Source organism: Vicugna pacos, chromosome 34, assembly GCF_048564905.1.
Source record: "Vicugna pacos chromosome 34, VicPac4, whole genome shotgun sequence".
Taxonomy (NCBI): Eukaryota; Metazoa; Chordata; class Mammalia; order Artiodactyla; family Camelidae; genus Vicugna; species Vicugna pacos.
The window spans coordinates 17,260,691-17,277,518 of NC_133020.1; the positions used below are offsets into that span (position 1 = coordinate 17,260,691).

Sequence of the window (16,828 nt, forward strand, 5' to 3'; positions counted from 1 at the left end):
GGCTATAAGGGAATTTGAGGATGATGGGATCCAAATTCCAACAAACTCTGCAGAACAGTGTGGGTGAGTAAGATGACGCGGACAGATGAGTGCACGGTAGTGGAAGAAAAGCCCAGAGGATGAAGGTTCAGCCAAGGACACTGGGATTCTGAGGGCGTCTTAGAAGAGATAAATTCAAGCAGGAAGATATGGCAACTTGAGCCCAATGACCTCTCAGAGGTTCTACATGACGTCCCAGCCAAGAGGATAAACAAATTCCTCTTTAACGGGATGGTTTTCTTGGGTCCTGCCTCCCAGAGGTGTCTGGCTCTGCTCATCACTCCACAGTAATCTGCAACACAGTCTCTCACCCTCTTTCTGCTCTGGCCAGGATGCAATTTTCTCAGTACCTCTAAGACACCATGTTTCCTCCCACAGCAGGACTTACATGGACCAAAAACATCTCTCCACTTTCTTCCTTTAAGAAACCCTTACTCATCCTTCAGTTCTCCAGGTAAGCATGATTTCTACTTTTGCCCCAATCACACACTTCCAAGCACTTTCTCATTCTTCACGACTCTTGAAATTCCTGTCTAACGGGAGATTTCCATACTGGATTATAAGTGTCATGGAAACAGTGACTATGTCTTTTCTCTTCTCTGTACTCTTGCCTGGAATATAGATTTTTACCTACAAGACACTCAATTGCAATCTACCAGCAAACCATCTTGAGAGTCAGTCTAGCTGGTGTAGATGCAATTCAGAGTCAAACACCCAGCGTTTACGAGACAGAGCAATCAGGACTGATTCTCTGCTCTGTCCCTACCTACGTTAAGGTATTGGGCTTATCAATAACTACTCCTAGTTACTTAACAGTTGCTTGGAAAGTCTGAGTATTATTTATGCTTCCCACAGTTCAGCCCAATCTCCCTGGTATGTTTCACATAAACTGCTGTCAGCGTAGGTTTTTTTTACTTTATCCTTTGAAACAATATGGATTAGATAATCTTTCTCCACACTTCATTTTGTACATGCAACTTAAAGTCATCACTTAGATTTGAAAATATAAAATCTCATTAGCAACATCCTACAAAAACTGGTGGGACATAGAAACAGGCAGTAAGTCACCTGCACAGGAGACGTAAGCTTCCTCCTTTGGAGAACAGGAATTGTATGTCCAAGGGTCAGAAGGACACTCCCAGAGAGAGGTATCAGTTCTCCGACACTGGATAAAATCAACCCACCGGGGTCTAGAATCTTCCCTTAAGGCAACAGAAGTGTCCAATTGTCCCCTGTCCCCACAGCCAAGCTGGCTGCAGACGATGGACAAGGTGAAGTCATCCATGGGGCTGTGGCAGACACTGCCCCAGGTCCCGTTGTAGAAGACTTCCAGCCACCCGGCACACTCCTGGTCCTCGCTCACCATCCTCAGGGCCAGGAACTCTAAAATTGAAAGGGGGAGACAGGGCACAGTTGACACTCCACTCAACGATCTGGGTGCTCCTCTCACAGAAATTGTGAACACTCATCCCTGACCTGCTGAGGAGATACTCAATAGGTGACAAGACTGAAATTGGTCTCCCTTTTACCTGACTTAGTCCATTTGTCTCTGTCTTTCAATTTCTACTGCAATGATGTGATGGAAAATGGACTGAGAGGAACACTGATCTGGGCACCCTGCAGGGAGGGGGAGCTGAAACCCACTTCCTGAAAAACCCTGGGAAGAGGATGTGAAAGGGATGTGGATAGTAGGGAGGCAGGCAGAAGGGTGGACCCCCCGGAGACGTCCACATCCCAGTCCCTGGAACCTGTGAAAATGCTACCTTATCTGGCAAAAGGGATTTTACTCATATGATTAAGTCAGGGGCCATGGGATGGTCAGATTAAGCTGGGATATTGTGGATTAACACGTGAGCCCAGTCTAATGGCACTTTCCCATCCACTATCCTTAAAATTGGGATCCCTTCCCTGACTGTGATTAGAGGGAGATGAGACATGGAAGAATGATCGGTGGAGGCAAGGTTGTCTGTCTGAAGAAAAAGAGAAGGAGCTCTGAGCCAAGGAATTCATGCCGCCTTTAGAAACTAGAAAAGGCTGAGGAATTCTCCCCAGAGGCTCCAGGTAGAATGCAGCCCTGTGGACACCTTGACGTCATCCCACCAAGACCCCTGTCAGACTTCTAACCTGCAGAACGGTGAAATAATAGACCCCTCATTTTTTAACTACTCAGTCCATGGTGTCATTACAATACCAGTAGGGTCTCCAGAACTTACTGGAGAGTAAAGACAGACTGGAAAGACGGGCTCCAGGGAAGGGGCTTCCTCCTCTGGCCCTGCCAGCAGCTCTCCCTCAGGGCTCAGACCCCCGACCCCCAGGGCCCGCGCCCCCGGCCCCCCGCCCGCGGCCCAGCGCCGCGCAGACCTGAGCAGACGACCCCCGCGTCCTCCTTGTGCCTGCAGTCGTGCCGCCCCCAGCCCCGCGAAGGGCACCTCCACACGTGCGGCTCCTTCCCCGTGCAGTTCAGCTCGTCCAGCCAGATGGGCCCGGATCCCGCCCCGAAGCGAGCCAAGGCCGAGGCATCCACGGCTTGTCCGCAGCCCAGCTGTCTGCACACCACGTGGGCATCGGCCAGGTCCCAGCCGTCATCACAGATGGTGCCCCAGGAGCCCTGGTGGAGGATCTCCACTCTGCCTGCGCAGCGGCCGCCCCCGTCCGCCAGGCGGAGCCGCCTGCTGTCTGCGGGGAGAGGCTCGTGCCAGTGGGGGCCTTTCCACAGGGGAGGGAGGGGCTCTAGGCCTGCGGGACCCCCACCTGAGCAGCTGGCCGGGCTCCCCTCGGAGGCTGCAGAGCCTCCCGGTTCAGACACGGAGTCGTTGCACTGGGGCAGCACCTGGGTCTGGTTTCCTGCAGGACAGCAATGATCAGCGGGTTGAAGAACAGGAAATTGAATTAAGCCAAATAATGACCTGCTGATCAGGTCTGAGATGAAAGCTGTAACACAGCAGTGAAGTTACCCTATTTAGAGTTCACCTTCTCTATGGAGCGTTCTGCTTCTGACGGTGCCAGAATTTCTGTTTTAAGCCAAGCATTTCACTAAGAATGAGTTTACAAAACCGAGAAAGTATCAATATTTGGGACAGTGCTGAGAGCTCCCAGTGTTGCAGAGCTCCAGTGAGAATATTTGGGTCCCTGCTCTCAGACATAAAAGGCAGAGGTGAGCCACCTCTTCTGAGGCCTTTGCCAACTGAAGGGTAAAAGGTGAGTCTCTGAAAAGCTCATCAGAGATTCTGCAGATCTTAGAGCTCGGGGAGAACAAAGCATAATTCAGGGTCCACCAAGGAGGAGGAGCCCTGCTAACTGGAACACTTGCACCATAGAAGGAAGAGTGAATCAGACATAGACTGTTCTCAGGGACAGATGCCCAGCTTCTAACTACTTCACTTTCTTTTAAATGAGATGATTAACCCCCTAAATCAGGTGCTGGGGGGCAGCAAAATAAGATCCTGTCTGAAGAAGTTCTACAATTTGTTATCTACAATGTTTGTCAATCAAAAATACCCAGCTATTAAAAATAATCTTTCTCCAGTATAGCACAGAGAACTATGTTCAATATCGTGTAATAACCTTTAATGAAAAAAATATGAAAACAAATATATGTATGTATGTGCACGACTGGGACACTGTGCTGTACACCAGAAATTGACACATTGTAATTGTACTTCAATTAACAAAGTTTAAAAAAGTAACCATAAAAAAAGAAAATGCAAACCCAATCTAATCCATAGAAAATAGAACAATAATAGATATAATTATAGAAATGAGTCAAATATTAGGGAAAGACACAGAAAAAATCATTTAAGCCTAATTTTTCTGAAAAGACATAAAATTCATCATTCAACAAGGGGGAAAAGAAAAGAGAGGGAGGGAGGGTATAGCTCAGCGGTAGACCACATGCGTAGCATGAACGGGGTCCTGGGTTCAATCCCCAGTATTTCCAGAATAAAAATAAATAGTTAAGAAATACATTAAAACCTAATTACCCCTCCAAAACGGAAGAAAAGAAACAAAAAAGATCTATTACTACCCTACATATACACATTAAAAAGAGGTTAAGAGGATATTATGAATAATCTTTTGCCAGGGCTTTTGGGTTTTTTTCCCCAGAACATATTTTTAATTTGATACGTTTATATATTTTAATACTATTACCAGTGTAGCTTTGGCTAACACCTCTGTCACATCACATAATTATGCTTTCTTTTTCACAATGAGAACATTTAAGAGCTATTCTTTTAGCCATTTTGAAGTTTATAATTCAGTATTGTTGACTGCAATCACTATACTACACCTTAGATCGCCAGAATCTATTCATCTTCCAATTCTGTACCCTCTAACAAATCCTTATTCCCCCACCTCCCAGTCCATGGTGACCACCATTCTACTCTCTGTTTCTACAAGTAAGGCTTTTTAAGATTCCACATAAAAATGATACACAATGTTCTTCTTTCTCCGTATAATCTACCTTACTAAACACAATGCCGTCAAGGTCCATCCATGTTGTCACCAATGGCAGAAGTCTCCTCTTTCTCGTGGTTGCATAATGTTACTCTGTGTGTGTGTGTGTGTGTGTGTGTGTGTGTGTGTGTGTGTGTATCACATGTTCTTTATTCGTTTATGTGTTGAAGGACACGTGACTTGTTTCTGTATCTTGGCTATTGTCAATACTGCTGCAATGAACATGGGAGTGCAGCCATATTTTCAATATCCTATATTCATTTCCTGAAGTCCACACCCAGAATTAGGAATGCTCTATTTTTTAATTTTGGAGGAAACTCCATACTGTTTTCCGTAGTGGTTGAATCAATTTACATTCCCACCAAGAGAGCACAGGCTTCACTTGTCCACATTTCCTCACCTGCGTGTGTATCTCGTCTTCTGGATGATAGTCTCTCTAAACGCTATAAGGTAACATCTCATTATGGTTATGGTTTGCATCTCCCTGATGACTGGTGATGTTGAGCACCCTTCATGCATCTGTTGGCCATTTGAATGTCTTCTTTGGAAAATCTTTAATCAGTTTCTCTGCTCAATTTCAGACAGATTGTTTGGGTTTCTGCTATTGAGTTGTAGAGTTTTTTTTTAATATATGTTGGGTATTAATCCCTGATCTTATATAGCTTTTACACATATTTTCTCCCATTCTGCACGTTGCCTGTTGACCATCCAACTGTTTCTTGTTATAAGATATTGCATCCCACAACTTTCACAGAGGCACTTTTAATCATGGACGTATGGTTAATTCGTTGGTAAAAAGAAGGGCAAAAAGGAGGCACATCTTACACCACCATGATGCTGGTGTCACTTCCCCTTTGCCAAAACCTTTCAACATGTAGCAAAAAGTGGAGAAATACTTTGAAAAGCACCACATGAAATGACATAAGAACTAATAGAAAATATGACTAATCTTGATTTATTAACAGTATTGAATTTATAATTTAATCTTTCTACTATAAAAACACAAAAAGCAACCAACCTTAATCTCAGATGTATTTCAAGCTAAACACTTAATAATATTTCATGAGATTGAAATTTCCTGAATTTTAATGAATACCTTTATACTTAAGAAATATATGCTGAGGTACCTAGTAAAGGAATCTGATGTGTATACTAATTCTCAAATGATTCAGAACCGGAAAAAAACTCTTCACTGTGGTGTACACTGAATGCATATCCATTGTTCTCTATGATTATACTTAAATACCTATGTTTATTTTAAAAATATTATTCCCCTTAATGCTTCTCGACCTCACCTCAAAAAATGAATAAATGATGAAAAAAACATATTTCATCATGAAATATTTAACTTTTGAAACCATTTTCCCTCATTCTCTGCTCTTGGGGACATTTTCCACAAGGAGCATCCTGAGTATCAGTCAGCCCCTCCCTCTCTCTCACCTGAGCAGATCACAGAGGCTGTGTTTCCGAGGGCACAGTCAGGAGCACCCAGGGCAGTCATAGGGCAATTCCACAAGAAGGACTCAGCCCCCGAGCAGTGAAATCGGGCTTTCCAGATCGGATCGCTTCCTTCAACAAAGTATGTTCCTCTGGGGGTGGAGGTGGCAACTCCACAGCCGAGCTGACGACAGACAACATGGGCGTTGGCCATGGTCCAGTGAGAGGCACAGAGCGCTCTCCATCCTCCAGAAATATGCATCTGCACTTGTCCCTCACACTGAGACGTGCTGTTGTTCATGAGCCGCACTTCTGTGTATGCTGGTAGAAAAGACAGGAGCTCAGCAAACTCTCATGTTTTTCTTACCTGCCCAGGGTGTGCAGGGAGGTTAGAGTCCTGATCCGCATCTCACCTGAACAGACAACTTGAACAGCTCCACTGTGGCGGCAGGTTCCTCCTGGACAGGGCACCCTGGGGCAGGACCAGAGCTCAGACTCCTCCCCGGTACACCCAAACTCTTCCTCCCAGACTCGGCCATCTGACTCTCTGAAGGGCATGTGTCCCAGGACAGACACAGCCTTGCCACAGCCCAGCTCTGCACAGATAACCTGGGCTGTGAGGAAGGTAAAGTTCCCATCAGACACTGGAGTCCAGTCTTCTTCAGAATGCACTTCTACTTGTCCTGAGCAGGGTCCGTGCCCTCCAACCAGACGCACAAATCCTAAGAGAAACAAGCAAATAAACCCAGTAAGTGTTCATGATCTTCTTGGCAATTGGGAAATAACATGTCACAGGCAATGGCGTGGAAGCAAAACTTTTTCTCCAAAGGCGGGGCATGGAGAGGGAATTTGTCATTTAGTGTTATAATGCATTTTCATGAACCAGTTTCCATAGTGAAATCCAAAAGAATTTGCAGAGGACGTTTGGAATGGCTGAATCCCAAGAACATATATAATGAGAATGGTTAGAAATGTGACTCCCTTATCTTGGGGTCTGGAAACTACAGGGCTCATGACAGGTCATCCAGAATGACTGAATACCAGGAACATACATTCAGAGCATTGGTTGGAGAAATGAATTTCTGATTTAGGATCCTGGAACCTACAGCACCCATGTCAGTAATCCATAAACACGTGCACACTCAAACTTGAGTACAGAGATATGAAGAATACAATCAACCCACAGGGACCTGGGCTGTGACAGTAGAGACTCATCATCCAGACAAAGTTAGAAAACCATCCTGAGACTCGTGGGGTTAATATTCTGATCAGATTTCTCTCCCAAGAGCCAATCCTCCAGTGACTTAAGGTAGAGAAAATCCCGAGGGCTAGATCCATGAGTGCAAGTTGACCTGCAGATAGATGATGGCTCAAGAGAAAAAATACACACATTGTAACCAATCCACTTTTATTGCATCAAGTTTTATTTTTTGATAATTTTTGGAGACAAAACATTCCCATGAATTTCTTAGGTGACTCAAAACGGGAAGAAGATGAATCTGTTAAGTTGTGTTGAGAAAGCTCAGAGAGCCACAGGAGAGAGAAGGGGAGGTCCTAGTCATTTCTCTTGATAACCTAGCAGTTGTTGTAAACATTAAATAGGTGCAGCTTTTTGTATGTCAATCACATCTCAATAAACTAGCTTCAAGATGAAAGTCATTATTTTCTTAGGGCCCTAAATGAGTGTTATCAAAGGTCTGCTGAATGTGAGACTGCAAAAGATCCCTTTTCTGATGATCGTCCCCAACAGAACACAAAAGAGCTGATTGGCATTGGCTGCTGAGGGCTTATTGCAAACGTTCTTCAGGCTCCTGCACCCCATCAACCCATCAGATTAGATGGTCCTTTTCTAGGACCCAACCACATGCATTAGGGAATTCACTGTGATATCTGAACTCTTCCTCCATCCCAAGTGTTCTGAAGGGATTCATGTCTTGGACACCACATCCATCTTTGTAATAACAAATGGACACATTTCTGGAAAATACTGTGACCACCCACTCACACTCTAGGTTCACTGCTGTCTTTACTGCCTCCACCTTGGCTCTGGTCAGACACACTTAGGACTGAGCCTTCTTCTGAGTCTCCTCCGTTTCTCTTGGCCTCACTGCCATTAATACTTGCTTTCCTCCAGCTAATGCACTGTAGATTTTAGAACTTCATATTTTCCTGATGCCTGAACATCTCCACAAAGAGGATGTTAGCACAACACCCAGGTGACCAGGAGCAGCAATGTGCAAAGACTAACCCCTACCACAAATCCCCTGTCTTACCTTCCCCTGAGTGTGTCCTACTGATGCTCAAATGCACCAGTGAAATCCCTTCACCCTTTTTGCCTGTATAACTCCATCCTGACGTGCAACATTGTTACGTGTTCACAGGTGATCACTGTCTCATTTGGCTCCCCCTGCTTGGCTGAATCTGCCCCCTTGGCACCTCCCCACCTATACCCCTTAAGCCGTGTGGCGACTCTGTCCCTCTAGGACCCGGGAGTACAGTTAACTGTATTTGCTGCCCCTCTCTTCTACCTGCACCTCACTGACCATCTCATAAATGAACACAAAACAGCTCCCATGATGGAACTAAGTCACTGAGGTCCAGCTCAGCAGTTGTAACTGTGTGAAACTTTTGGCCTATGCTCCTTGCCTAAGTGACAGACACATCACAGAGCCCAGGGGGCCCAGGGATCCACAGGTCTGGGGCCTTTACTGTTCAGGGCCAAGAAGCCCTTCTGCGGCCTTGAGCACCTAATCCTCAATAAAGCACTCTGTTACTGGAGTTTTCACCCAAGTGTGCTGTGAAGGCTCACAGTTATTCTGGGAATGAGACTGAGGCTCTTCCTGTGGTCTCCTCCCAGACTGGACAGGCCTTACCTGAGCAGACTGCTCCAGCTTCCCGGCTGTGTAAAAGGCCAACACGACTGTAGTCTCTAATAGGATTGTGAGAACAGTCATGGAGAGCTGACTCTGTCCCTTCACAGGAAACATTGAAAAGCCAAATGGGGCCAACCCCTGGTCCAAAATACGATGCTATGGGAGCCTGAAAAACATCTCCACATCCCAGCTGTCTGCACACCACAGCTGCATCCTGCAAACCCCAGCGGTAATGGTTCACGGTGCCCCATCTTCTACGGTGCTTCACTTCCACTCTCCCCTCACAGCGGTGGCCTCCATCCAACAGCCTAAGCTCCAGAGCTGCAAGAGAGACACAGACACAGAGCACAAGACATAGGAGAGATTTAACAGACATGCGGTGGTATAAGTATTTAAAAAAGAGCTCTCTGTGGGGAAAAAAAAAATCCCTGGTGCATAGGATTTGTTAATTTCTATGGTGCAAATATTCCTACAGTGTTTCAACTATAAGCTACCAGTGTGGCATCACTGAACACGGGGCTGGGAAGGGATGCACTCAATTATTTCTCTCAAGCCTGTAGAGCCCAGCTCCAGGGACACCACCAAGGACAGGCCTTCAGAGGACTCTGGATGCTGCCCTCCCAGGAGACATGCCAAAGACCACCAGGGGCCCAGACCCCCTGTCTCACTTACAGCTCACGGCCCATGATGCCAGGGAGAAAGCTTCCCTCTCCTTTCTGTCCCATCGGGGGCACTCTCATCTAGCTTAGGAACAGAGGACTGTGATAAGCAGCCTCTAAAACGTCCCTCGTATGCCTTCGTCTGGGTATTCATGTCCCTGTGTGACCTCCCACATTTAACTGCACCTCATAACATGGATCCAACAAATAGGATCTGGCAAAAGTAGCAAGTTCTCACTTAAGAGATTAGCTTTTAAGACGACTCTGGTTTCTCCCTTGTTGCCCTATCTTGCTCTCTCTCTTGCTCTGATGAAGCCAGCCGGCATGTTGTCAGCTGTGTGTGGAGAGACTGCATGACAAGAGGCTGAGGGAGGCCTCAGCAAACTAAAAGAGCTCAATAATGAGGAAAGAGATTGAATCAGTGCTTAGACATCTCCCAAGAAAAGAAAAGGCCAGGAATAGGTGTGTCCATGGTGAATTCTACCCAATATTTAAGAGGAAATAATGCTTATCCTTCATAAACTCTTCGAAAAAACTGAAGAAGGGACACTTCCAAAGTCATTTTACTTGGCCAGCATTAACCTGAGACCAAAGCCGTGTAAGGACACTCCAAGGAAAGAAAGTTATAAGCCGATGTCCTTGATGAATATAAATGCAAATATTCTCAACAAATTTACCCAAGTGAATTGAACACCACATTAAAAGCATTAAACACCATGATCACAAGAGATTAATCCCTGGAATGCAAGGATGGTTAAACATGCAAGTCAACATATGCGATGCAGTATTTTAATAGAATGAAAGATAAAAATCATGATCATCTCAATAGACGCAGGGAAAAAAATCTGACAAATTTTAATATAATTAAATTTAAAAACCTCTCAAAAACTTAGATATACAAACAATATTCCTGAGCATAATACAGACCATATATGAGAAGCTCAGATTTCATATCACACTCAATGGCGAAAGGTTGAAAGCTTTTCCTCTGAGATCAGAAATGAGACAAGTGTGTCTACTCTTATTCCATTCTCATAGTACTGGAAGTCTCAGCCAGAGCAATTACGCAAAAAAAGAAATAAAAGCATCCAAATTGGAATAGAAGAATTAAAATTGTCTCTGTAGATGACATGATGCTATATGTAGACAACCTTAACACTCCAACCAAGATAAAAAAACTGTAGAATGAATAAACAAATTAAGCAAAGTCGTACGAGACAAAATCATCATACAGAAACCATTTGCACTTCTATACATTAACAGTGAAACATTGGAAAAAATTAAGAGGATAATCTCATTAAAATTGTATCAAGAGCAATAAAATACTTCATAATTTTACAAGAGGTGAAAGATCTTATAAAAAGTATAAGATTGATGAAAGAAATTGAGGAAGACACAAATCAATGGAAAGCTATCCCATGTTCATAAATTAGAAGATTTAATATTATTAAAATGTGCATCCCACCCAAAGTCATCTGTAAGTTCAATGTAATTCCTATCAAGACCAATGGCTTTTTCACAGAAATAGAAAAAAAATACTAAAATTAATTGCAAACCACGAAAGACCTCACATAGTCAAGGCAATGTCTGGGAAAACAACAACAACAAAAACCAAAGCTGGATTTGTGATTCCTAACTATACGCCATGACTATAGTAATCAAACAATGGAGCAAAGATATGAAAATAGCCACACGGACCAACAGCAGAGAATGAGGGCTCAGAAATTAACCCGTGCATATATGGTCAACAAATGTCTGAAGCAAGCCAAGAATATTCAATGGAAAAAGGTTGTCTTTCTAATCAATGGTGTTGGGAAAACTGATATTTACGTGCAAAAGAATGCAACTGGAACCCCTATCTTACACTACTCCCGAAGTTAACTCAAAATGCACTAAAGACTCGAATTCTTGTAAGACCTGAAACTATAAAACTCTTAGGAAAAAAATTTCTTCACGTAGGTCTTGTCAATAATTTTTTGGATATGACACCTAAAGCACAAGCAACACAATCAAAATAAACAGTGAGACCACATCAAACTAAACAATTCCTGTGGAGCAAAAGGAACTATCCACAAAATAAAAAGACAACCTATGGAATGGGAAAAACTACTTACAAATTACATGTCTGAGAGAGGTTAATATCCGATATATATGAGAAACTCATCAATGGCAAAAACACACACACACAGACACAAAACCACAAATAATCTCATTGTAAAATGGGCAATAGATATAAATACACATTTTCCCCAAATAAGATAAACAAATGGCAACAGGTACATGAAAACATGCTCAACATCACTATCAGGAAAATGCAAATCAAAACCACGAGCTATCACCTCACCCCTCTTACAATGGCTATTGTCAAAAAGACAACAGATAACAGTGGTTGGCAAGCATGTGGAGAAAAGGGGAAATTTGTACACTGTTGGTGAGAAGGATTCAGAGAAAGGGGGAAATTTGTAATATAAATTGGTACAGCCTCTGGGGAAAAAGGTGTGGACATTCCTCAAAAAGTAAAAAATAGAACGACCATCTGATCCAGAACTTCCATGTCGGGTATATACCTTAAAAAATGAAATCATGATCTTGAAGAGATACCTGCACCCCCATGATCGGCAGCATTATTCACAATAGCCACGAAATGGAAACAACCTAAGTGCTCCTTGACAATTATAAGGATGAAGAATATGTGGTAAATGCTTGACGTAAGAGAGAGAATTCTAGGTATATCTATAGATTTAGATACAGGTATACACAGGCATAGGTGGTATGGATATACACACAGTGGGGTAACTATTCAGTCGTAAAAATGAAGGAAATTGTGCCTTTGGGACAACATGGATGGACCTTGAGGGCCATATGCTAAATAAATCAAGTAAGACACAGGAAAAAAATGCTGTTTGATCTCCCTTATCTGTGTATGGAATCCAAAACAAGCTGAACTCATAGAAACAAAGAGTATATGGGTGGTGCCTGGGCAGGGCTGGTGGCGGGGAAAATGGGTGAAAGTGGTTAAAGGGCATAACTTCTGCCTATAACGCAAGTCAGTTCTGGGGATGCAACGTACACGTGACATTGATCATACTGGATTCTATACCTGAATGTTACTAATAAAGGCAAACTTAAAAGTTCTCATAATGCACACAAAAAGCTAACTTCGTGATATTATAGATATTATTTCATAATATACATGTATTTCAAATCATCACATTATGCACCTTACACAATATTATATAAAAATTGTATCACAATAAAACTGAAAAATAGAAAATAGATACATATAAGACAAAGCTTTTGCAAATACAAGGAAACACATGACAGAATAATACTCATGGGGGCTTAGTATACATTTCTCAGCATTTGATTGTTGAAATAAACTATTTAAAATAAATCATGTTATATAAAAGTGACCTATAGGAAACATGTATGCAAACATGGGTTTATATATTAGACATTATTAACAATAGCATATACAGTAAACAGTAAACAACTTCATTTCCAGAATGCATGCCCTCAGCTTAAACTACTTCTTTAAGGAAGCCTTCTCGGCTTCTCCCAGCTAGATTCAGAAACGCTGCTGGTGTCCCTGCTGATGGCACTTGTCAGAGTTTATTCCAAATTCTTGTCTTGGTGCCCAGCCTCACTAGCTTTACAGGCCAGGGAGCGCTTCACTCGTGACCACGGGGGCCTCAGCACCTAGTGAACTGCAAAGGCTAGGAATTCAATACCCTGCGAGGCTATATGTAAATCAATAAACATTTGTTGAATGAAAGTCTAAATAAATTCTAAAAAGCAGGTATGGTAAATGCCATGGTGTCATTTAGCATGTTTCTTTAGGTGTCACTGAAATCACTGAGAAAAGAAAACGACATAACTCAGGAATTACATAGTAAAAACAAAGTAAAGATAATTATAACTTCATATCCTATATAAAATAACTTACACAGTTATTAGTGTTGTAAATTATTTAAATATATTTATACAATACATACAATCATTTATTTAAACTTGAAGTGGAAAAAAATATTCTTAATGAGGCTTTGAAGGCAGAAACATAAAAGGGAAATTTTTATAGATGGTTAATATTAGAAACTTCCATGGATCTAAAAACAGAGAAAAGGTAAAATGAAACCAATCAGCTGAGGGAAACGTTGTCAGCCTAGAAGATGGAACTGTTCACAGGGACAAGGACTCTGGACCCAAACTGCCTGGGTTCAAACCTTGCCTCTACTGCTTCCACCTGTCTCATCTTAGGCAAGGGGTTTCACTTTGCTTTCCCTCAGTTTTCTGATCCGCTTTTAAACATACATATATCCTGCCTTGTAGCCTTGCTGGGCGCTGAGATGAGCCCGCGTGAGGGAATGCGGTGTGGGGTCTGGGGGGCGGCGGCAGCAGCAGTCATAGTAGAAGGAGCCGCAATAGGAATCATGACAAGAATGGCAAACGTCCCCAGTTATAAAGGACAAATGTCATGAGCAAGTCGTTCACAAATGAAGGATTAAATTGGCTAATATATGCCAGCTTTTGCCTGCAGAACTACCAAGGTGCAAAAACTTGATAAAAAGACGAAGTTGGGAAAGGTATGTGGAAACTAACATTCTGATACAGAATAGAGCTAATAAAATTCAGTGCAAACATTTCTCACAGACATTAGTCTCTGGGTCAAAAGCCTTGAAAGTATTCCTAGCCTATAAACCAGTAATTCCAATCTTAGAATGTGATTAAGAGAAACACTCTTGGATGGTGCTTACATTTAACTACAGGGAAGTTCAGAGCAGATTTTGCCACAATAGCAAAAACACTGAAAACAAATAAATGCCAAACACAGGTGATAATCTGAGCATGTTGACTTTCAGTCATAAAACTAAATATCTGAGACAATTAAAAATTTCAATATTATCCCTGTGATATCCTATATTTTGTAATACTACAGTAAAATGATTAGTGTTTACAAGAATAGTTAGTGGTATAGAAAAAGGTCCAAAATACATTATTGATTTTAGAAACCAGTTAAAAAATAATATGTCCTGAATTATCCAATGTTGAGGGTCAATGTTATTGTGTCTAATGGTGCACATTGTGCTTGGAGGGGTAATTTTTTGCCAGTGTCCATCGTGGGTTTCACGGTGGAGATCCCTGTCATGTGCGCCCACCTCAGATCATCCAATGTTCAGAGAGACGAGGACGACCATCTCATAAGGAGCAAGTCCATGTTGTATGAAGCAGCAGAATAAATTTTTGGTAGAATAAATTTGAACAGTGTTGTGTCAAAGAAAACGAACACAATGCTGGCTTCAGTGAAATGTTCCTGCTCCCCAAGGAACTGCTGCGGAAACTGCCTACAGTTTTCCGAGGAAGAGGCGGGGACTTGGTATCAGAACGCTCATTATCTCCCCCATTTCATGGGACCAAAACCCACCTCTGCACGTGAGAGCCATGAGGAGGTTAATCTTCACCAGCATCTGGTCAACACTGGCGGAGCAGAGACTTGAGGGGATGGGGTTTCCCAAGCAGAATTATGGGACCGAGAGACTGAGGTCTAAGGGGATAACAATGAGTACAGAGAGGAGACAGGTGTGTATGTGGTCTCAGCTGCTCCAACACCCAAACCTGGAAGAGCTGCGCCCTCCAGGCTGAAGACTAGATTTTCAGCAGCACTAACCCGGATGCCTGCTGTCCTCTCCCTCAGTGGAAACCCACTCACAAGGAGAGAAAAAACAGGGCATGGGAGGACATGCACCTACAGGCCTCACTATGGATCCCAGGGAGTGGAAAGGACCGGTCAGGCAGAGCAGGACACAGTCCCTGGGCACCGAGGCAGGGACTCGAGAACTGTACATAAGTGGGGTTGTGCATCAGCTAATCTCTATAAACAAGACGTCCCCACCATTGGCTGCAGGGTCCTCTGACCTACAAGGGACCCTGGAAGGAGTAAGTGAGGCTGGGAGGCAGGACCCCTCCCAGAGCCAGTGCTGGGCAGGCATTCAACAAGCAGAGGGGAGGCCGTGGGGGTGAAGGAGAGGAACCAGAGAGGGGCAGGCAGGTGCAAGATTATCTACGATCTGGGTACGTGCAGCTGACATGATACCCAACTGTGGGGGCTCCGGGTGTCTCACAGACCAACTGACTCAGTCCCTTCTCGGCAGCCCCGTTCCTCTCACACACCTCACACACCCTACACACAGACACAGACACACACGCACAAGCACAGAGCCTAAGGGAGCACAAATGCACAAAACATGGAAATCCCATGGGGCAGTCCCCTACAGAGCAGGAGTGTGTGGGGAACAGCCCGGAGTCCCAGCAGAGGTCACTCACTGGACCTTCACACACTGGGGGCCACGGGGACTCAGCAGATGCTCCCTGAAAACAAGGGAGACAGTGGAGGGGACTGAAACTGACCCACCTCAGTCCAGACCAAATTCATTTCTCTGCATAACCTGCTGCTACGACCAGTCAACCCTCCACGGGAGAGGAACCAATATGCACAGTCAGCGTGGTGCCTTCTCGGTCAAGAACACTCGGTCTACAGCTCCAGGGACCCCTCCCTTCACCAAGGTGTCCACCCCCTGCTGTTGACCCAGGAAAGGGGGACGGCACTTACCTTGACCCCCGACCACGATGCTGAGGAGGACAAAACAGAGTCCCTGAAGGAAGAGATATCCATTCAGAGCCATCTTGACCGCCATGTCATCAACAGCACAGTCCCAGCTGCAAAATACCCCTGCGAGGAGGCATCAGGGCACTGACACAGGTCTATATAGACCCGTCCCCTCACATCCTCCCTCCTGACAGCCAATAGAGGCTCATTTTACCATTTCAGATGCTATCGGAGGCTTCATCTGCCACTGTCTGAAGCTCGAACACCAATTAGCTTCTGACTCTTCAACATCTCCTTATAAGAGCAACACGGTCCTTTGCCCTTACGCTTCTGTAGGTCCCTGAGAACCAGCACCCGGAACCAGCACTGGTTTACAAAAGCTGCATCAACAAGCAAGAGTGCCTTTCTCCAGTCCGATCATCCTGGCGGATTGCCGCGGATGTGAGACGTCCCGGGGTCAGGGTGCAGGGATCAGTTGCCTGCAGAATTAACCACTGTTCGCCCCTGTGACTGAGCTCATAGCCAGAGAAGCACACGAAGGCTTGAAATACAGGAATAATTATCAGGCCAGCAGAAAATGAGGACCAGGAGCACAGGAGATCACAGGTGAACATGCAGGGGATGAGGTGGAACCACCACGTTGGGCAGGTGAGAGTGTTGGTCCTTCCCCACTTCTCAGAATGATCTGGAGACTGGGTCCTGGGGAACAGAGGGGCTCAAGAGAACAAGGGGCTTTGACAGAACATAACATTTCCCCATCA

At 44.1% G+C, this 16,828-nt stretch overlaps 1 protein-coding gene across 2 annotated transcripts in view; it reads right to left on the reverse strand.

Moving 5' to 3' along the window:
• LOC140691306 (antigen WC1.1-like) overlaps window positions 1-16,188 on the reverse strand; it is a 62,398-nt gene extending 46,210 nt beyond the window's left edge. For both annotated transcript variants that reach the window (XM_072954629.1, XM_072954627.1), the window contains exons 1-7: window positions 16,071-16,188; window positions 8,805-9,125; window positions 6,345-6,653; window positions 5,935-6,252; window positions 2,791-2,883; window positions 2,401-2,715; window positions 1,108-1,422 (exon numbers count right to left, since the gene is read on the reverse strand). In XM_072954629.1, coding sequence (XP_072810730.1) covers window positions 1,108-1,422; window positions 2,401-2,715; window positions 2,791-2,883; window positions 5,935-6,252; window positions 6,345-6,653; window positions 8,805-9,125; window positions 16,071-16,155 — 1,756 coding nt within the window. In that variant the 5' untranslated portion in view covers window positions 16,156-16,188. The remainder of the gene's footprint in view (window positions 1-1,107; window positions 1,423-2,400; window positions 2,716-2,790; window positions 2,884-5,934; window positions 6,253-6,344; window positions 6,654-8,804; window positions 9,126-16,070) is intronic.
• Window positions 16,189-16,828: the final 640 nt, after the last annotated feature.